Source organism: Cyclopterus lumpus, chromosome 13, assembly GCF_009769545.1.
Source record: "Cyclopterus lumpus isolate fCycLum1 chromosome 13, fCycLum1.pri, whole genome shotgun sequence".
In the NCBI taxonomy this organism is placed as follows: Eukaryota; Metazoa; Chordata; class Actinopteri; order Perciformes; family Cyclopteridae; genus Cyclopterus; species Cyclopterus lumpus.
In genome coordinates, this window is record NC_046978.1 from 6725805 (window position 1) to 6748551 (window position 22747).

The 22747-nt window shown below is 41.6% G+C and overlaps 1 protein-coding gene across 1 annotated transcript in view; it reads right to left on the bottom strand.

The window, feature by feature from the left end:
- The window catches only part of LOC117741991 (CD166 antigen homolog A-like), a 31258-nt gene extending 13795 nt beyond the window's left edge, over nt 1–17463 (bottom strand). The window contains 1 exon segment of the mRNA XM_034549305.1: nt 17231–17463. Coding sequence (XP_034405196.1) covers nt 17231–17291 — 61 coding nt within the window. The 5' untranslated portion in view covers nt 17292–17463.
- Between the last annotated feature and the right edge of the window lie 5284 nt (nt 17464–22747).

Below are 22747 nucleotides of genomic sequence, written 5' to 3' on the forward strand. Positions count from 1 at the left end.
CCAACTAGTCTAGTCTTAGAATACCACAAAAAAAATCTGCCAATTTAGTCAGTCGTCTTTTAAATTGCTGCTGATTTGAGCTGCAACACGCCATTCTTATTCATAAACCTGCTGTTTATTTTTTCAATTAATCGTTTTGTGAAGGAACTCTCCTTGTTTTCAGCATTCATTTAAATAGTTGCTGAATAATTGGTTGGAAATGGTTTCAGCTCCATTGTTGATGTTGATGATGAAGCGGCCTAAATGCAGCAGGCATTAGTTTGTGTAAGTACTTTGGGGATGACAAAAGCCACATTGTGTGAAATGAATCTGTGACGTTTTTACAAGCCTCATGTTTTGCTACACCATCTGTTTCAGGGCACAGAAAGCTATCCAAAACCCTAAAGATGTCTCCCTGCACCTCTTTGACCTTCAGGAGGATGTAAAGGTCCTTCAGAGAGAATCAATCTGAAGAGAAGGTCCCTTTTATGGACAGAAACACTTAGGACAAAAGGTTTCATTTTCTGCAATGCTCCTCACAGGCTCTATCTGAAGTCCAGCTGAACCATTTGTTTTTTGGTGTGTTTTTAAGTGATCAAGTTTCCTGCAGATTCTTATCGATAAGTTTCAAAATTATTAGTTTTATGGCGTAAACCTCAGCGTGATATTTTCTGACATTAATATTGACGCACATGAAAAATATTGGAATGGGAAATTAGTCTAGATAAAATTAATCCAAGGTGACGTTTTTAAAGCTCTTGCTTTGTCTGATCATAGACCAAATATATTGAGTTGATGACAGCAAATATGTTTATGTTTGGAGTTTTTGCATGAAAATCCCCATAGAAATAGTTATAATTAATTAATAAATCTACCTTATCATTTTCGGCTATATGATTGACTTGTTTTTTGTGTATAAAAAACAGGCCAACCAGAGTAGAATAAGATAAATAAAAACCTCTCATATTTTCCCTGTTTACATTGAGCAGAGCCATGGTTGTCACCTCAGGGCAAAGCAAGCCTGTGTGCTGCTGAGGAGAACGGACAGCAAATGGAGAATTATGTACAACACACTATATTATTAATCTGAGTATATTAGGCATAATGGCTCCCCTTCTTCACCCCGACAGGATAGGCACATTTTTTGAACACTATGCAACCAAACCAACAACAGTATTTATGCTCTGCAAATGAAATGCTCCGATCACAGAACTCATGCTAATAGTGCATGTTATTCAGGGGAATAAGGCTAAACTATTTTGTGTGTGTAGGAGATTTTTACAAAATATAAGAATAGAAAAGCGCAGAAGAGCACTGCTCACCGAAATAGCCCTCGTCAGTGAATAGGCCTAAACCTGCTTTACACTCTCCCTTCCCGACATATAAAATGTGGTTTCCACTGTGACTTGTCGAGAGAGACACATCGATAGCTCTCTGCCCCTCAGGCAATAAACAACAATGTTCATTTGCTGCATCATGTGTGGTCAACAGACACCTACAGACGACAGCAGGTGGGAGGGAACAGGGCTAATGCATTGCCTGCCGTCCCACCTGTCGGGTTCCCATTGTTGCGTCGTAAATGCTGGCTTCATTTTCTCTGGTTTCAGACTAGTCTTGAGCAGGGCCTTCAGTACCTGTGCAGACCTGCCGCAGAGGGATCAGGTTGCTGCTTCCGCCTTTCGTCCGGGATTGAGTCGAAGAAGGAGCGAAGGGCTCAAGGAGAAGGAAAAGATTTATTTTGCCTTCAGGTGTTTCATGCCACTTGTCTAATTGATGTCTGCTTCCCTGAAGAAATACCATGTTGTTATCTTTCATATCATAAATCCTTGATGTTCAATGCAGGTTTTAAATAGCCTCAAAACACATTTTTTAATCAGCTTCTTTCTACGTCTCACATGATAACAATATTTTCAGCCAAAGTTAATCCAGTTTTGGTTATTTCACGGGAGATTTATTTCTTTAGGATTTGATTGTCGGTTTGAAGTGGGTGAGGCTGACCAATCACAATGCAGCGATATTTGAATAAAAATGTGATGACAGAGGTAGATAAGCTGAGTTGTTGACTGTTAAATCTTTTTCTTTTTTGAGTTCTTCAAGAGAGAGGATTGAGTGCACATAACATCTGTTTTTCTTTCACCTCTGTGGTTTCCTACAATTTCCAGAATACCTGCTGACAATCCCCAAACAACAGGTGAAAACACTCTGCTGTGGGTGTAGGTGAAGACAATAAAAGCACTAGAATAATAAGCCCAAAGGAAGCAGAAAGTCCTGCTCTGTGGCTCAAAAACACAGGATGTCTTGTGACCAAATTGCATTCTGGACCATTAAGGACGCTGTCTAAGTAACATATCGCTTTATTTTCCGCTTTGGTTTAAGTAATGGGGAAAAAATGTGATTCTGAAGGACTGGTATCAAAAATGAATGTTTCCTGTTGATGTATTAGGAAGTGAAGTTTTCAATTTTATTGAGGCTTCAGTGGAAAAATATTTCAACATCATGACACGTTGTCTGTGTTTGACTCGTTATGCAAGGTAATGAGAAAAATACAGTGCCAGGAAACCAAGTAGACCTCAGACTGCCAGGTAGATTGCCAACACCATGTCCCATTAGCTTCTCTGTTGGAGATATGCATATACATTCAATAACACACAGACAATACGTGCAATTGGAATTCATGCCCTTGCTGTAGACTTACTCTAACTAACTTACATCAACTGGCATTCAGGCCTCGAAGCTGGATGAGAAACACAACATGAAGTTTTACAGAAAACACGGAAAAAGCTACAAATAATTCAAGAACCTCTTGCATTTTTCCCTTTGATTAGCAAGTGAGTTTAATTGATATTCTAAAAGGGAACCTTTGTCAAGAGTTTTTAATAAATGATGTTCAAGTTCTAGTAAATAACGGTCTCGCTCTAAAGATGTCGACAGCACAATCAAATCAGACAATTCAGGCTTTGATTTGGCTTGTTCTGCAAAACTTCAGCAAAGCACTAAAGAGAGCTAATATCTAGGGGGAAAGTTTCTGCTGGTGCTGGATGCAAGGGCGGTGTAAATAAATGTTACCATAAGGCTTAAGAACATATGTATATACGGTACAATTAGGAGAGCAAACACATTTATATACAGTGCATCTGTCAAAAATAATCTAAAGCTTTGTGTATGCCTCTGCACATCATTGGCAGTGTCACAGAGACATTTTGTTAAACTTTTCTCTGAGCGAGACAGATGGGAAAGATAAAAGTACATTACAAGAAGGGTGATCATCACTAATCATTACTCTTTGAAACGTCCTCCTCTTTACACTCGACCACACAAGCCTTCGTAAAAACCCTCTTAATAAATGTCATAAATTGCGTAAGCAGATGAGCTGCACAAGTGTGGGGACTGCTCTTAAGACAGCAGCCTGCTGTCGGAGTGATCGGATGCTAAGTGCACTCAGAAATCACGTCCATTATATCGTGAATTATGTATTTGAAGGGCGTAGGCTAGGGGACCGGAGGGGAGAAGTGCTTGTGAGGTGCCTGTGGGTAGACCTGGGGCAGATCATAGGAGAGCTCACAGTCCTGACTCTTACCGTCCGCCAACAACTCCCATTAACGACGTGCCATTAAAGGCAACATTAGGCCATTAACAAAGCGCAACCACAACGCTTACTACTTATCCATTAACCCTTCCTAATGCAATGCAGTGCCTAACATTTGGGCAATTATTTAGTTTTCCTGTCTCAGGAAGAGCGGACATTAACCCACCATCGGCTCTGGGCTATGAACAAGATTGATTTTCAAATTACCCGACAGCACCCAAGACTATAGGGGAAGCTAATGGATTCCCATGTTTGGCGATAATGACCGTGCTTCTCAGGTAGGAATTTAAAAAAAGAATCAAGTGTACTGTGTCTTTGTGTTAATACATAACGAAATACATGTAATTCTCTGCCTTTCTTCAATAAAAGGGAGCTGAGTTCAACTGACATTCAATACTCTTTTCACTTCAATACCTGAAAGCATCAAAGAAAGGATGTGTATCAAATTTGCGTATGAATTTATATCAATTGCTGCTTTTGTGTACAGGATATCAAAGCTGGAGCCTAATAACTTCCAATCCAGTCAATTTAGAGGTGTGATTAGAAACCACTCATTCGTTTTTAATTACTGCTGAGTCATGTAAATGTGATAACTTTCTCAGATGCCAAAGAGGCTTCAAACGTTATTATGCTGGAGGATCCCACAAGCAATATTTAATTTGTCCTGCTCGCCCATGCCTAATGATGGGCTTGCATCCACACACAACAACTCTGCCTGTAATCGCAGAGGCTTTGAATCAAAGTGTATCTTGTGGTTACTTAAACACTTCTAAGACTTTCCAGAAAAAAAGTTGAGCTCTCAAATCCAAAGATTTCTTTAAATATTTGCACAATCTTGGTGAGTCTTCAATAACGTTCCAGCAGCACTGATACAGCACACTTTACAATAGTTTTTACAATAAAATAACATATTATCAACATATCAACTGCAGCTTGGATTCATTTTTAACTATACTCACAATATTTTAGTTGCATGCATCTGAGTTTAGCCTAAAAACGCTATATGATCACATGGTTTAATGGATTCCAAATGTTTATACTTTTGAGAGTTTGACATTATGAGGCACAGATCAATGCACAGAGAGGATAGGACTTGCTATCTATTTTCAGCCTATGTAATTAAAATCACAGACCCTTTTCCTCCAGCAATCACTGGGATGTATAATCAACCCAAGTCACACAGATAATGAAATAAATGTTTACAGCCTAATAAAATAAATGTTAGGGTTAAAGCGATGCAGCAGATGGTGTGATGCTCCAGATGGAGCCCCGAAAAGTGAGTAATGCTTTTCACTAATGAATAAAGTGCCCTTTGAATTACTGACGAATTTGAACTGATACTCATAAATCAAAGTCCATGAAGTGAATCCTCAAGATGTTATAACCTTTTCATTTTTTCTCCACCCTGTGCAGCTACATGTGTTAATATGCAGTTTTAAAATATTCCTGACACATTCAAAACAAAGTGTATCACATCAGACGGGTGGTTTCAGTTTTATGCATACACTCCATAAACCTGGTAGCCTCGCTTGCCTGAAGCAACTGAGGCTACCAGAACAGGACTGACTTCCAGGATGTCCGATTATAGATCGGACATCGTTTGTAATCTGTTTTATTTATAGCCTAAAGGGTCCTCGGTCCTAACGTCATCCAGCAAAAGAGAGACTGGAACAATTAGTCCATTACAAATTTAATCCATTCACATAAATGAATTGTATTTTTGATATGTTCATGTCATTTATCAAGCCAGATAGTCAAACACAATGATGATTGCAACTTTTAAAGGATTTCTCTCTTTTTCTACAACTGTAAATTGATATTTGTTGTCTCTTTGTCAGACAAACCAAGCAATTTAAATAATTGTATTTTATTTTATACCTAAAGATTGATTAGTTAAGATAAAAATAATCATAAACTCATTTTGTATTAAATTGATCACTTGTTACAGTCCTAGGCTCACTACAAACCCTCTTGCGCAACATTCGTGACTAATGAAGATTTTGTAGTGATTAATAAAATACTTATTTATTATTTGATTGTGTGGTCCATAAAAGAGATCGTTGAAAAAATACCCACCACAATTTCTCAGAGGCCAAGGCGATTAAATGTCTTGTTTTGTCTGGTCCAAAATATATTTATTTTACTGTGATATACAAGAGAGAGAGACAAAACAGCAAATTGCCATTTGAGATGGTTGAACTAGAGACTGGTTGGCATTTGAAAAATGACAAATTGCTAATCGTTTCAGCTCTTAATTGTTTGATTCGTCGTTTAAAAGGAAGAAATGTCCAACACGAATGCTACTTTTCTCTGTTTTATATAATTGCAAACTAAATATCTTCAGTTTTTTGGACTGATGTGATGGGCATTTCTAGTTTATAACAGCTGAATCTGCAATGATAATGATAGTTAGTTACAGCCAAGACCCATGCCAAACCCTCGTGCTCTTCACATTATATATGCAAACAGACAGAGCACTACAGGAGGATAGATTGAATCATCCACTGCCCCATCAGACTAATGCATACTGGTAGAAAAATATGTAGAATTATATATTTTCTATGTCTATTTTTTATATTACCCTAGATAGCAGCTACACATCCGACTATTTACCCCAACTGCAATACGCTTTATGTTCAAGTACTTGCATGTCTGACTCCACCATAAATGCTCTCTATCCTGTAAAAGTGGCCCCACCCTATCCTTGCCCCTTCAACGGCATAAATAGGAAGTCCTTTGAACATCTGCGGCACATTGGGCCTGGGGGAGCACTTGTGTTTACTATTATACTATCTGTATGTCCATATTACAGTTGCAGGTGCCTGAGGATACCAATCAAACCCGCTGCCACAACAAAGCCCCTGTTGAAGGTAAAGGCAGCCTTGCCCATACAGCAGAGCTGGCCACAGAGCCACACACAGCCCTGCCCAGAGCGGTGGGGAAAGAGTGGGATGAATGAGCCCACAGCCCATCACTTCTCTACGTGGGTAAACAAGAATGCATTGACTCATTGATCTTAAAGTGCTTCATTAGATACCGCATGAGCCATGGACAAATATTTTCCCCAACACAAAATGGATCATTAATGGAAATATGTACAAAAGTTGTAGTATTGTCTCAATGTAATGCACAGCACCTACTTAGCCGTATATCAATAATGCATGCCGTGTTACGCTGTAAACAACAGAACATATTAACAGGTAGATATTTTCATTTGTTCAGCAGATGGCTTGTGTAGCTTTCATCACTGGTAATTGCCGTGGCGAGGCTGATACTTTCACATTAGTTGAGCCAAGAGTCATGTAGGCTGTTGTGCACTCATAATGACAGGCCTGACCTTCGAACCCTTCGCTGTGAAACAGAGCAGGCAATGCTCCCCATTCCAATAAGCCAAACAGCCTGGTATTAAGAGGGCATGACGGTTTCAAATTGTGCCCTGCTTTAGCTTCTGGCTCTGGGGGGGTCCTAAAGCCTCTGCTGGCTAAACAGAGCAGAGAGCGATGGGAGGAATACATGGAATGCAGATAATACATACAAAGGATTATGTACCTGCTTGCACATCAAATCTGTGTGGTTTCACATGTAATACCCATGGACCAACGTCTGCTTTGATGGGAGTACTGTGAAAGGCTGGAGATTAACACCACTGAGTCTCTCCATGACTGCAGGAGGTTCAGATTTACGTGGCGGGATAATCGCTAACATTATTCGGCTAGAAGGTTTTACTAGTGTAAACTCCAATGGCGCCAAGCTGTTTTTTCTGTATGCTAAATTTGTGTATTCTATAAACTATTTGTGTGAAACAAATTAACTCGGGTATGAAAGACAATTCAATTCAAAGTAAGGCCACTATAGGTTTTATCCTACTTTTCCTGAAGACACATAACAGATAACAAACCCCATCTTGTGCTTTTTGTTTGTGTCTTTTGTTCCTGTAAAACCAGATGACCACTCTCAGTTTATGTCATTTCACATATGTCACCGTTGTCTTGGGTAGGCGGGTCCTTTAAGGCATGATAATTTCATTAGGAGTGGCTATTGCATTTTCTTTTTCCATTATGACATGAGAAGAAGCCATACATCAGGGTAAGTGCTTTTAACCATCCAGCCTGGGGTTGCACATCTTTAAACGCTCCCACTCTGTTTTACATCCAAAACAAGAGCAGAAGAAGAAGCCCTGCAGATCTAACCGATTGTGTGAGCAGCACACAAACACCACACTTCACACAAAATCTGTCAATGAGCACCTCTGAAACATATCTACAAAATATCTACAGTATGGCCGACTGAGCTCGGGGGTAGAAATCTCCATGGGACTGCTCTGCACAGACTATCCCCCTTCAAGCGAACTGAGTCCACTCGCTGTTCAGAAAGTTCTCTGGGGCAACAAGGTACTTCAACTGCAGGGTCAGACAAAAATGCAGGAGCTTGGAGCAACAGCTCCTCTGAAGGTAAAGAAAGCGCTATAAATTCTAACAGAACAAAAGAATCACTGATAAATAAGGACATTTGCTGTGGTGTAAAAAAAAAAAAGCTATAGTTGTAGAAACTACACACATATTTGGAAATATGCCATGCAAATGTATTTCTAGCTACGCTAGCGGCGAGGCGCTACAGATGGCAATGTCGGTCGTTTGGGCTACCACTTTGTTCCAAACTGAATATCTCAACAACTATTGTATGGATTGCCATGAATGTTGTACAGACATTCATGTTACACCAACAAATAAAGCCTATTGACTTTGGTGGTCCCCTGGCATTTCCATGAGGTCAAAATGTAGCTGTTTTTAAATGACATATCTCAACAACTATTTGATGGATTGCATTGGAATTTGGTCCAGAATGGAGTTGTGGAGTTTAATGTTTGATTAGTAGATCAACAAAAAATCTGTAATTATTTTTTATACTCAGCCAATCACCTTTCCAGCCCATGTACAAACAGACATTCATGGTCTCCTCAGGATGCATTTTAATTTATTTTGTTAAAAAATAATGTCTTTCTCATCATACTCATCTGCACGAATGAGCAAAAGTTAGCATGCTAAATGGTTAGACTACGACGGTAAATATGATAAACATCATACCTGCTAAACATCAGCATGATAACACTATCACTGTGAGTATGTTAGCATGCTGTGTATTTATGCTGTGTATTTATTTATCTGTTTTATAGCTCACTAGAACTTCTCAGCAGAAGGAAAAAAAAGATGTACAAACTGAGCAAGAGAGAAAATCACATCTAAAAAGTAACTTTCTTAGCGGCCTACTCTTATGTTAATATTAAGAACATGCATATTCGCAGATGTAATGACCTGAGATATGAAAATGCATTACTGAGGACAATTGTCATGTCCAGGAAAAGTTTTGTGTCTTGTGTCCATGTTGTCTCGTGATTTCCTGTTTTATTTTGAAGGTCAACTCTCCTCTTGTTTCAGGCAACTTGTTCCTTCCCCTGTGTGTTTCTCCTCTGGTCTGATTGTCTGCCTCGCTCCCGATTGTTTCCACCTGTGCCCTTACCCTGTGTATCTATTGTCTGCGTCTCCCTTTGTCCTGTGCCAGTTCGGCTTGTTTCTTGTTCCAAGAGTACCAGCCATGTCCATGGAATTCCTTAGTATCCAGGTCACGATATTATGTTACTTGTGTTCATGTGGATTTTCTGTTGGTTTGTTTCCAGTTAATTAAAACTGAGATTTTTTGTTACTTTGCTTTGAGTCATGCATTTGGGTTCTGATCTTTGTTCGGTCTTGACAACAATAAGACATATATTCATTCAAGCATATCAGAGGGAATGGTACCCTGAGCAGAAAGGTGACACTTATTCGAAACCCAGTGGGAGATATTATTGGGTGAACAAAGGACAAACAGTGGCTGTGATATGCTTTTGGTTTGGTGTGTCCGTTTGTGTTCAAATTATTTGTCATCTCTTCCTGTATCTACGACATGTATGTGGGGGGAAATTAATGGCAGCATAATGGGTTATGGCATCTTCATTACTCAAAATGAAATGCTGCAAAGTCCATTTAACAATGTCCTCACTCTAGACAAGACAGGCACTGTAATAAAGCAACTTTATATGGCAAGAGCCTCGGTTAGACAGGCTGCTTGTGAGTATGCTCATAAACGCTCCTGCTTTTTCTTCTGCGACCACCTTGCCATCAACACAGTGAAATAAGAGCCATGCACGTTATTTTCCTGTGTCAAGAGTCTAAGTCATTACAAAAGTTGCTGTTTAAAATGCACCAGTGGGATGTGTAAAGATAGAGATTCTTCCCAAGAACACAAGGCTACTTGACCTCTTAAGACGTCCCATTAGAAAATTAAATATTGCATCTAATTAGGGTTGCAAATGGGCGGAAAGTTTCCGGAAAGTTTCCATGGGAATTTAAAAAAAAAAAAATGTGCCTATGTTTTTTTTGCAAAAGCATATAACAGGGAACTTAAATGTAGTTGAGAACAAGACTATGCGCGCCTATCTCAGCTGGACCCTGAATGCAGCTGGTTGGGAACATTGTCTGCTAGAAACATAAACATAAACATAAAACGTTCTGTTGTTTCTGAACGTCTTTGTCGTCAGTGTTGTCTGAACGTTTCAGCCCTATGCCTGGCAAGTGTGAGAGCGCCGAGTTGAGTAGAGGCCAAGAGCGGTATTGCAGACAGATAGAGATTTCAATTATAGCTCCCAACATATTGAAAAAAATAACTGAACTAGTTAATTTTTTGGAGCTGTGAACTTAGTTCAAATTTTTTAATTATGAACTATGAACTGAACTAGTTCATTTTAAAATGTGTGAACTATGAATTGAACTAGTTCATTTTAAAATGTGTGAACTATGAACTGAACTAGTTCATGTAGAAAGTGAACTTTCCCAACACTGTTTGTCATTACCTAGCATATTGATTACTTGGTAAACTGAAGCCATGTTCATTTTAATACCAAGTTTATTTGTATACAGTAGACTAACTTTTTACAGCAGTGAGGAGGACGTTAATGAGGAAGAAAGCATTTAGACCTGAAAGGATTCAGGGCAAAACACCCCAAAACCAATTTGGGTTGGGGGGTTCCCGTTAATTCCCATATATTCCCGTTAATTCCCGTGGAAAGTTTCCAACTTTGAATATTCCCGGAATTTTGCAACCCTACATCTAATTAACAGACAAGCATCTCTTCACCTTGCATGTAAGGTCTAGCAGTGAAACAGCTGAATATTGAAGAGTAAACATGTTCTCTGAGGCATTTGTGGGTATATAATACTACAATCCTGCTGGTTGTCTATTACTTTTAGGTTAGTATTTCAACTGTTTCGCTTAAGGATAAACAGTATATTACATAATTAGTTAAAAGTAATATATAATTATTCTGGTTGGCTAATTATTTAAATTGCCTATCCCTTATTTTTGGGATATATGTTCTGTACACAGTTTTTGGTAAATATTTCAGGTAAATTAAATGATTGTCTCTTAAAGGGCCAGTGTGTATGATTTGTATGATTAGTGGTGAGGTTGCAGTTTGCCCCCAACTGAATCTTCTTCTGTGTGCCAAACGTGTAGGAGAACGGATGCAAAAAACACAAATGGCCCTCTCCAGAGCCAGTCTTTGGTTTGTTCTTTCTAGGCTACTGTAGAAACATGGCAGTGCAACAAAGTGTTCTGTATGAAGTTATAAACGGCTCAATCTGAGCTCACGAAAATACAACCAGTCTTATTTTCAGGGGATCCAGGAAAACTAAAGAAAACATGTTTCTTATACTATATTACAATCCTACCAAAAGATTGCCCTAATTGTTACACACTGACATACTTTAAACCCCATTAATCCATTTGTTTTACTATTTTAACGTGTTTAAACAATGAACTCATGTTGGTGGGAGGTGTGGACTCTGCAGTCAGCCTATTGTAGCTGATAGCTTGCTGGTTAATGTGACAATAAAATTAATAAAGATCTGCATCACATCAATTGGGAATCTAATAAATAAAGCAGCATGAAATGTAGTAAAAGAGTTAAGCTTTAGTTTAAATAAAAACATAACTACTATTGTAAGAAAAACACCATGATTTTAAATTACATGGGTGGCATCCAGCATGTGAGAATATGCCTGGGCTTTTCTTCCCTTTCCCATGAGCATATTCTAGACCTCCATAAAGGTTCACGGGTAGTCCCAAGTGTATTGATATATGGATGACCCAGAGAAGATGAGCCAACCATTTAATCTTCTATCTTTTTCACACTTAAGCACCAACTGTTAGTGAATAACAGACTGTCAGGCTTTTAATTCCAATCAAAGATTTACTCTTGCTATACCCTGTGGAAGAGAATCTCCTTGAATGAGAACTCCCGTCTCCGGCAAGTTCAACCAAAGCAGTATATAATCAAAGATAGCTTTGGGCACTCGCAGACTGCTGCAGCAGTCTATGAGGGAAGAATGGTGGACATCGGCACAACACAAAGAAACAGCTTTTAAAATGGCGAGAATGTGAATACCGAGGTCAAATGGAGACACAAGACTATTCTGTTGAGTCCCTAAGGCAGTGTGTAACAGGGAACAGCACAATGTATCATGAATGAAAAATGGCTAAACATCGTCTGAATGAATAGAGAGAATTCTCAGTAGTGCGGACAAGCTTTTGGCCTAACAGAGGATGATTCAGAAATGAATGGAAAATAAAAGTCTGTGTCATTTTGTTAGTTGGCCCCAGGCTCCAAATGGATGTTTCACCTTTTGTACAAAAGCTCTGTCAACCCTGCCTGACTTCCTTGAACCTCAGACAGTCAAAATAAAGGCCTAACACACTAGCAATCTCCTGTCTTGCTACTTGAGTCTCATAAATAGGCAGAGATAATGATTTAATAGAGGTAGAGGCGTAAACGAACGAACCCCCATCATGGGTCAGTATAAGAGCCCCTGCTGCTGACGCTCTGCTGTGGAGGAAAAAGTGCCTTTGTCCTTGCCTAATCTAGAAGATACATTTTAATGAGAAAAAGAAGTTCATTCAAATTTTGTAATTTACAAAAATAAAAGCTGCATAAGAACCCACTCTCTGACTTTTCATATGCCCCTTTATGGTATTCCTTAAATATTCTCTGAGGTCGAACGATTAACATCACAGTTAATGGAGAGCTTGCAAAGAATTCATTAAAACATAGCAATGACTCTAATGGAGAATTTGAACAAAGATCCAGGCCCTGCTAAAGATGGGTGTGGCCACAGGCTTTTCATATGGAGGAGAAACCCCCACCCCTACCCAGTCAGGTTGCACATGTGAAGTGCAGGGAGAGGCAGCCGCGACTCTGTGCCCTCTCCGAGGGGTGTGTGCTGTTCCATATTAATGACAAAGAGAGGAGCGGGAGCAAGAAGTCACTATCATACACTCATTTGTTAAAAAAGAGCCAGCATCACAATACAGTCGGCGGGAGTCCACAGGAAATCCAGTGAAAGCTGGGGGCTGCGTCAATGACAAAAGAGAGAAACAACCTCACTTTTTGTCCCCGAGACAAGGGCTGCCCAATCTCAGAGTGCTGTTGGGCTTTCACCAAAACCAAGGATACCTTCATGCATTTCAATAGGGGTATTCCTGCATAAAGAACGAAGCACTACTGCATAGCAGTCATCCCTCTCCTGTTGTTAAGCCTTTCTTTATAGCTGAAACAATAGAACTCTGGTCCCACCCCTTGAATAACCAATAAACCATGATTTTGCACGGCAAAGCGAGGAACCTGTCTGCACAATGAGAAAAGTGAGAAAATGGCAGAGAGTAAACTGCAACAACTCAGTTTAACCATGTAAATGTGCAGCACGTATCAAAAGTCGACAAAGTGCTACATTCAACCGGCTTTTCTTAACCTGGCGAGCAAATTAAACCGGAAGAAATCAACAGCTGAAGACGCCATTTTAGCTGTGATTAATAAATATATCTCACACTCCGGTTCTAAACCAGTCACCAAAGTGTAATTAAGATTCAATTACTGCTGTTTTACTGATAATCATGTGCGTAAAACTGTCACAAACAAAAGACCTTTTTCTCATTGAGTGATTGCTTTTGCCAGACAAGTCCTTTCATTTTCTCTTGGCAAAAGCGCTCACACATCTCCCAGCTTGAGGAGTCCAGCAGAAAGTGAATGTCTCTCTCTGACATGTAGGAAACTCAGCATGTTCATGTGGTAGCTCATATTTCTCCACCGCAGTCTCACTACAACAAACCTTCTTGTTTAACAACTGCACATACAAGAATCCTAATGAGACAGTAGGCCTCTTCACGGCCCTAAAAACCTCCTTCACCTCCTCCGTGTCTTGGTGGATGTGTCTGTGTGTGTGTGTGGTAGGTAGGTAGGTAGGTATTGTTGGGGGGGAGGGCAGACTTAAAGAAAACACTACTACATGACTATATTCAACTGTATTACCTCGGAATTAAAGTTGTGTCCAATTGTACTCTTGTTGACACAATCTAGGACCATTTGTTTGTCTGTTTAATTCAAGGTCTACAGTATTTGACCATATGGTCCATATGCATATGTTAAAAGCATAATTTTTCCGGGGACAAGCTGATGCATCAGCTTCATTTATTGTAAATTGTAGTATACACAGATTTTTCAGGTTACTGATCGACCCTTATATCGAATTTCTCTTTGTTCTTGTGCAGCATCAAAGATTATGTTTTAATTTCATCATAACTTCTGTATATTTTTAGTTGTATGTCACCTTTAGCTTCCTCTTTATTTGTATTCATGAGTAATTTAAAGCTGAAGTTACCATGTCAGTAGTTAATTAGGCTTGAGCCTCACATCCGGGCTATAAAGCGCCACTGCCAGGGGTGCTAGTAGGAATCCAGCCCCCCCCTGAAGGGAAGTGAGACTGGGTTCCCCCCCTAATGGTGCTTTAATTTACAGTACGACTTTGCCTGTCTGAACGGCCCCCTCTTGTTTGAGGAGCCCATGAAAGTGTCCCCCTATTTTCTCCATCAACAGCCGTTGTGCTAAAATTTCCCCTGATTTCATATTCTGATCAAGGCCTGAAGAAGACATAATGTACAGAATGATCCTTGTTATACACCTGTGCACTTCATTCTATCTCACTCGCGTTGTGATTCTTAGGTGAGTAATGGCATATGTCTCACTTCCTACTCAATACTAAGGTATTTTTCATCAAATACACAAGTATACCAACTGTGCGATGGCAGGAAGAAAATCCACTTTTTAAGAGACATTACGAGCTACCAAATGTGGGTTAAGCATCCAGCAGTGGAATGAGTTGTGTAGATCTCACATTTGGGCACTTTTTAAGCATTTTAATTCCAAAAGGTAAGAGAAATTATAGATTAATAGGAGCTTGGTTTCCTTTGTTCGTTTAAGATCTTCTGCACCCACAATCAAATCTTTCAATGCTGCAGATTGTAATACTACCTCATGTCTTTCCTCAATTATTCAGATAGTTAAACTTGATGACACCATTTTATTGGGTTCTGTAGCTAGCCATGAGCTAAATCGATCAACAAACAACTAAATTATTTCAAGAGAGTAAGTGTTAAAGTGACAAGACCAAGATGCAGCATTTCTATTCAAAGTCTTGATTCGACTGAGTTGCCATACTTCTCATGAATGTATTTGAATTGTGCATGAAGAGAACACAATACAAGTCACAAAGAAATCTCTTTTCAAAGAAGAAACAACCACAAGCAGTCTTCAGACATCAAGAGGAAAGCGCCTATAAACAAGACGATACGTGCACACGCAAACAAATACATAGTTGTACACAATCTCCCATGTAACACAAGTGTACAATTAAAGCCGTTCTTTCCTGTTAACATCACAACATTCACGAGACAGGTCTGAACATAACCCAGTTAAAGATGAAAGAAAGGAGACTGACTATCTCAGGTGAAATTGGGTGACCCCCAGAAGAGATTAGTCCATTAGCAAAAGGGAGAGCCCTACTCGCTTGACAAGTAATACCAGCTGTGACACTGAGAGCTGCCTGTCTGTTCAGGGGGGGGGGGGGGGGGGGGGGGGGGGGGGTGGGAGACAAGGGAGTGAACAAAAAAAACAGATGCATCTTTCTGACTATTTGTTCTCAGAGTTATTCAGAGCTCTGTTTTTTTATTCTATGTGGTTGTGGCAAAGGCTCGGCCTTTACCGACGAAGCCCCGGGAGCTGTTCTTTTTTTATCAGTTACAATATAATAAACATAGGCCTTTATTTTTTATTACAACCATCGAGGCCGTTTTTTATTGCAAATCCGAAACTCAATAAAGCCTTTCAGTCAGATTTGTTTGCCCGCATTGAGCAAATTGAAGAATCACAAACATTCTTGTTTCGTAACCACTCAAGATAAACCTTCAGTTTTAACAAGACTGACCATCTGTTGTGTAGGCAAACACACACACACACACACACACACACACACACATGTTTTGACCATCACACCAACTAAACACACAGCAGTGTGGACCACCATAAAGTCTAACCTCATTACCAACTCAGTGCACTCCTCCTGTCTCAAGCACACAGCACTGCAGCGGCACAGCGGTGTAAAAACACCTTAAAAGGGCCATTAATTTCCTCACAAATAAACCACCTGAGCCTGACTGATAGGTGCTGCATGGTGTTCATTTTCAACAACAGGCGCCACTGGAGTGTGACAAGATGGAAGAAGGAAGTACAGTTAGATCAACCTCTCCACTCCTCTCCTTTCCAAGGGAGTACTTTGAGCTCCTGTGCAACTTTGCTTAATGGCCTGGCTGAGTGATGTGAGCACATGGTGCTGCTACCTGTTGGCCTGACAGAGCAGACAACAAGGAAGCCTGGACAAAGACCTAACCTCCTTCTGCATGTGAAATTAGGACTAAGAGTTGTTTAAAAAAAAGCACACATTCACTTCACTGTTCACGTCCACAATGAATCCAATCCTGCATGTAATTACTAGTGGGAGAGTGTCAGGAGTGCTTTCCCCACAGCCAACATTTACAAACACAATAATTCAGACAGGATGTAAACAAGGCATCATTCTGCTCAACAGGCTGCGTTCACAGAAATAAACCACATAAAAGTGAGGCATCATGATGACATCATGGCATGAGCACATGTGAAGACTGACTGATGATGACTACCTCACTGCCTGCCTCTCCCACCATGTAAGGGGTAAACAAAAAAGGATGGCACAATGGACAATATTTCATCTCACATAAGTCGTGTATACACAAGAAAAGTCACTTTTATAGATATGACCAGGAATGTACAATAATAAAACATTTACTGAGGTGAGTTAAGTTAAAAGAAACTGCTTGCTCTCATTTATCTTGACTTTTTTTTATGCATTATAAAATAACACAATTGCCAAGGATACGAATGACCACTGCATTATATGTGGTTTATAGCAATAAACAACAATAAGATCATGATTTTTTACAAAACAACCTGAAAGGGTTATCCTCGCATAAATTCATACGCAAACCATATGCACACAAATTGGGCATCCATGACTAGATACTTGCTACGAGTAACATGAACTATATTAGAGCTCACTAACTAAAAAAACAAAAACAATCCTGGCTGAAGTTTTGGTCCCACGCAGGTGCGACTGCTAGGCCCCCCTCATATGGACTACTTGCGGCTTCTGTGCACGGACGAGCCCGCGTGCACAGCACCGCTGCCCGGATATTGGGACAAAAGCTTACCTTGGCGGAGGAGCGTGGCCAAGAGGAGGGCACACACGCAGCTGGCGGACAACAACTGCATCCTTGCGGGTCTCTCAGATCCTCAGTCGGCTGCTTGTTTCAGAGGTTTGTTAAACCACTTGCTGGAGTTTGTTTTTTTACGGTTTGTACGGTGGATTAAATGGTCCTCGCGAGCCCCTGTGGCTGCTGTTCAGTTCAGATCTTCTTCTCTCAACGTGGCATGTGCTCGCCAATTCGCGCTCACGTCAGTGCTGGAGGAACAGGTAATTGCGTGGAGCGCACAGACGAGCACGAGGGCGGGGGATACTGTCTGCAGCTCCGCCCCCCACACCACCCCTGCCCCCTCCCTCGCCTCCATCCCTCCCTCTCTTTCCCCCTCCAGCTGCACCCCACCACAACTCCCCCCCCCCCCCCCCCCCCACCACCCTCCTCCCACACAAAAGTGTACCTCCTCACCCCACCCCTTTTCGTAGACCCCCCCCTACACTCCTTCCTTTCACCCCCTTTACTCTCATCTTCAACTCCTCTTCCTTCCCCCCACCCTTCTCTCTTTCCAACATGCGCCCTCACTATGCACACGCTCACACGCACACACGCACACACACACACACACACACACACACACACTCATACGAACACACATGCGCTCACACAAAGGGAAAAACATTCCATCAAGCTGCACCTCAGACTTGTCTCATGCAGAATACCCCGAGGTACAATAAATACCCTAAACCTAAACATGCATTTATAACTTAACTGACATAAAAGTACATATTATTAGTACATGGTGCTTAGTGCTAGAAAAGCGCTTTACAAATAAAATGTATCCTTATTATTGTTATTATTATTATTATTATTATTAGTCTTCTTTGTATCATTATTATTTGTAGTAGTAGTTGTAATAGTTGTACATATTAGCATGTATCTATCAGTAACTTGACAATAATCTTCTCAACGAATTAATGAAAAGATCAGTTTGTCTATTAAATGTCAGAAAAACAGCAAACCCTCATATTTGAGAAGCTAAATCCAAATGATTTAGCATTCTTGCTTTTAGGCAATTAAACAATTCTCTAATAAATATTAGAGAATTATCTATAAAGTTGCAGATTACTTGTTCCAGATGAGCTGAACGATTGCATTCCTCCCCAATTCAATGTCAGTTTAATATCAAAAAGCTGTAGAGTTTTTGTTCCAGAAAAGTTGACATTTAGATTTGTTTATTTTTTTCATTTTCTATTTCACCTCACGACAGTGACATGTGATGAGCTTATCACAGTGAGAAATCTGCATCTGGCAAAGTAACTTGTAGTACCGACAGCCGTCACATAAATGCAGTGAAGGATGCGAAGTACAACGTCTACATCTGAAGTGTAGAACAAGTAGATGTCTGCCAAGAGGGAGTGACGGAAGCTCAGCATTTTAGTTAACTGCTGCAACTGAGTAAATGTACATGCTACTTTCCACCTCTGTTGTCTCCAACATGCACTCACACGCACCCACTTCCAGATTCATGCCCGTACAAACACATACACACACATACAGAGGTATACTTTCAATCAACCCCCGCCCCAGACTTGAGGCAAGACACGACACAGAGCTCTGTGCCTCCCAGGCAGAAGACAGAAGGTTCATGGTAAAGCAGGCTATAGGATGTGGGTCCAAGGTTAATTATAATGAGGACATTTCCATAAATAATTGAGTTCTAATTAATTATTCAAGTCCTTGCTCATATCGCCTTAGTTTTCAATTATTTCACACAGCACATTCAACAGCAGTGCCACAATAATTAATATCCGTACAATAAATATGTTAATAATTAGGATTAATGTGAGTGCTTTGGCACTGACTTCTCTGCTTGTGCACTTGTTTATGGCTCTGTGTCATCTCACAGCTGTCTGTACTCACTTGCATGTTGTGTCGTGGTTTCAAGTCGTGGTTTCAAATTAGATCGTGACGATAGATGAGAGCGGTTTTCTGTTCCACGCTCTAAAACTGTCCTAACAGTGACTGTCTCATCGAGTCCATTTCAGAAGTTGGTAACAAATAACATCGGAGCACGTAGAATGTCATTAAAACCACACTGATTTACCCCTGTGCTGTAACTGCATGATCATGCTTGTCTGATCACAAAATGTGTGCGTCCACGCACAATGTGTGTTGGGCTGGGGGAGGAAATCTATTGGGGTGAAGAAGTAAGTATTTCTCACCCTGTGTACGAAATTTATGTACTCTGTGATGGTTTGTGCAAATGGAGTGAGGGCACAGGCTGTGAAAACCTAATGCAATTTGATTCGAGGTTAACTACAAAGCAATATTGTTTCCTGCCTCAGAGCACCGAGTGCAAAAGAGAACTACTTTGCATTTTTTTGACCGACTGATGACCGAGCCCAGAGCGTGGCGTTAAAAGACAAAATAATAACTTCTTGGTCATAATTGGGATTTCAGGTGAGGCTGGTGTGGTGGAAGCCGAAGGCCACAGGAGACAGATAAGAGAGGGGCTTGATACGGAGGGTAACAAAACAATGTGTTCTTCCAGTGAGAATGGAGCATCCATAAATCATGTGATTTCTTGAAAAGTCTAACGATAATGAGTATAACGAGATGGAGAACAGCGGCCACAAAACGGTCCTTGCCAGCATAAGCACAACATACAAAATATAATATGATATGATATTCAAATTATAAAAAAATTCCATTATACTGGTCAAGGACTACATATTGAAAGACACCAAACAACGAAAAACAGAATCCCAAATCCATGTCACCAAAATGTTGTGAAAAAGCGGTGCTAAACCTTCAGTGGAATAAATGCAGCTGAAGCTCAGGTTCACTTTGTATTCACGGGAGACCATTTTCAGTCAGTACCCATGACTGGAGAAAGAGATTATACACAGAATAATGAATTACAATTAATCATGTCATATTGGAGAAACTGTAGCAGCTTTATTTATTTGATGAAAGAATGAGTGCTCCTATTTTGACATCTTGTGACATGGCTCCTGCTGAGAGCATGGAAACAAACCTCCCAATGCTATGGACTCAGGCAACAAAAGTAGATATCTTTGACATTCGGGGGATGCTGCAGACAGGAAATCTTTTTTTTTCCGCCCCCACCCCAACTGGCTCATGTTGCAGGTCTCCACAAGTATAAAAACAATACAATTCAGCTTTGTCAAAAATAAATGGAACAAAAGCAGTAACCGGAAATGGCGGCGCAGGAATTGCTCATTTACAACCCTGTGGTGGTCAGTTCTCTTTTCCAATGTGTCATGTTCGCCCAGTTAAAGCAGCAAATATGGCGCACGTTTATTTGGCTCTTCTCCAGGTGTTGTGAAAATCAAATTCCTCCCCAATCCCTTGGAGGTGTTGGCCACTTCACAACAGCTCCTGGGAGGCAGACAAGTGATTAATCTCCCACAGATTGGGCTTCAGTAAACTGTGTCAAGCAGCGAACACAGTGACCCTGACATTTTCAGCATGGCCAAGGGAGGGGAAGATCCACTTAATGGCTAGTCCTGCGCCGGCCAGCATCCACAATTTGGATCGATAATTGCTTCATTAGTTAATCTGATTGAGTGTGTGAGCAGCCTGCAGTCGATGCAGAGTTACCTCTCTTTCTGTGAGGAGCCTGCGTTTTATTGATTTCATTGTTCTCTGTAGAGCCTAACTTTTCCCCCCGAATGATCCTCACATTTACAGAAAGAAAAGGAGAATGGATCTCTTTGTTTGAGCTCCTCATGCCATACTTCACTTATATTAAAGCCAATTAATAGAAACAGCTTTTTGATAACAACAGTACAATAAACCAAAAGGCAAGTCTTATGTTGCCAGGTGGTTATGTTGCTGGTTTAAAAGGGCAACAGTGTCAACATTAATTAGCATGCACCGAATGTTGTGTTTATATGTTTATATCTAATCCTAAAACCATTGTTTAATTTGAGTGGGAGCTAATGATAGATGTTGTGTGTTTATCACTATACTGTCATTCAGACCATATGTTTTCAGCTATTATTGTCAGGACTCAGCCAGCCGGACTCCCTCCTCAGCCCGTTCACACAGTGACACCCGGTACCTCAGAGCACGCTGCCAGGGAGCTACGGGCTTGGAGGCGGGGACAAGCCAGGGGCGCTCCAACTCACACCTGAAGCCACTCAGCTCGTCCCACGGCTGCAGCTCGTCAGCTCGTTGTATTCGGGGGGATAAAGATCAGGACTGTCTGTGTTGACGTTGCGAGTTCGTGCCATGATGTCCGTGGACTTTCCTCCTTGTGTCGTCACTGAACTTTCCCTCGTGTCTTTGCTGATTTTTTTTGTGTGGAGTATTTTCTTGGATTTTTTGGGGTTTGATGTTCGATCACCCGTGGACTAAGGGGACACTTTGAGTTTTTTGTGTTTCTTTTCTAAGCGACTTGTTGTGCTCAATAAACTACGCCGTGTGTTCGGCTAGAACTAAACCTTGCTGTTGTCGTGCGCTTGGGGTCAGAGACAAACCATAACAGTACGAACTCGCCATGACGACCCCAGCCGACACAGAGAGTGGATTGTCCAGCTCTGTTCAGGTTGCCCTTAGTAGGCAGCTGCATCTGACCAACACCCACTCTCACCAGCTGGAGGCGGCCTCCATTGCCGTGCAGAACCTCCAAGCCCAGGTCCAGCCGCTCCACGCTTCTGTGGAGATCCTGACTCGTCAGCAGGCGGCATCGGCAGACCAACAAGCCGAGATCCTGCTACAGCTGCGGGCGTTGACGATGGCCCTCACCACCCAGCCGCTGAACCAGCCTGTGAACCCGCCCCCTGTGTATCCCTCTCCGGTTAACCCTGCGGTTTCCAACCCAGTACCACGGGAGCCTAGCCTCTCCAGCCCCCGACCGTTCGAGGGTGATTTTGAGACTTGTGCCACCTTCATCATGCAGTGTGAGTTGGTTTTCGCTCACCAGCCTAGCAGGTTCACCTCTGACACCGCTCGAGTCGCGTATGTGATTAACCTGCTCGCCGGCCGGGCAGCCCAGTGGGCTACCGCTTCCTGGGCCATGGGTGCCAGCTTCTGTCTCTCCTATAGGGAGTTTGTGGCAGAGCTACGTAAGGTGTTCCATCATCCAGCCAGTGGTCAGGACCCCGGTGCCCGGTTGAGCAGTATCCAACAGGGTGGTGGCAGAGTGGCGGACTACTCGGTGGAGTTCAGGTTGGCCGCTGCGGAGAGTGGGTGGAACGATCCTGCGCTTCGGGTCACCTTCCGGAGGGGGCTCAGTGAGGCGGTGAGAGACCAGCTAGCCACACGGGAGGAGTCCTCTTCCCTTGATGACCTCATCAACCTCGCCATCCGCATCGATGGACGCCTCTGTGAGAGGAGGCGGGAGCGAGTCCTCCGGGGATCCCTTCCCACCCCCCACAGACCCAGCACACAGGAGAGGACCCTCGCCGTAGCTCAACCTACTCCCCCTACTCCCGTCCTGCCCTCATCACAGACGACGACTGGCGAGGAACCCATGCAGCTGGGACGCATGCGCCTTAGCCC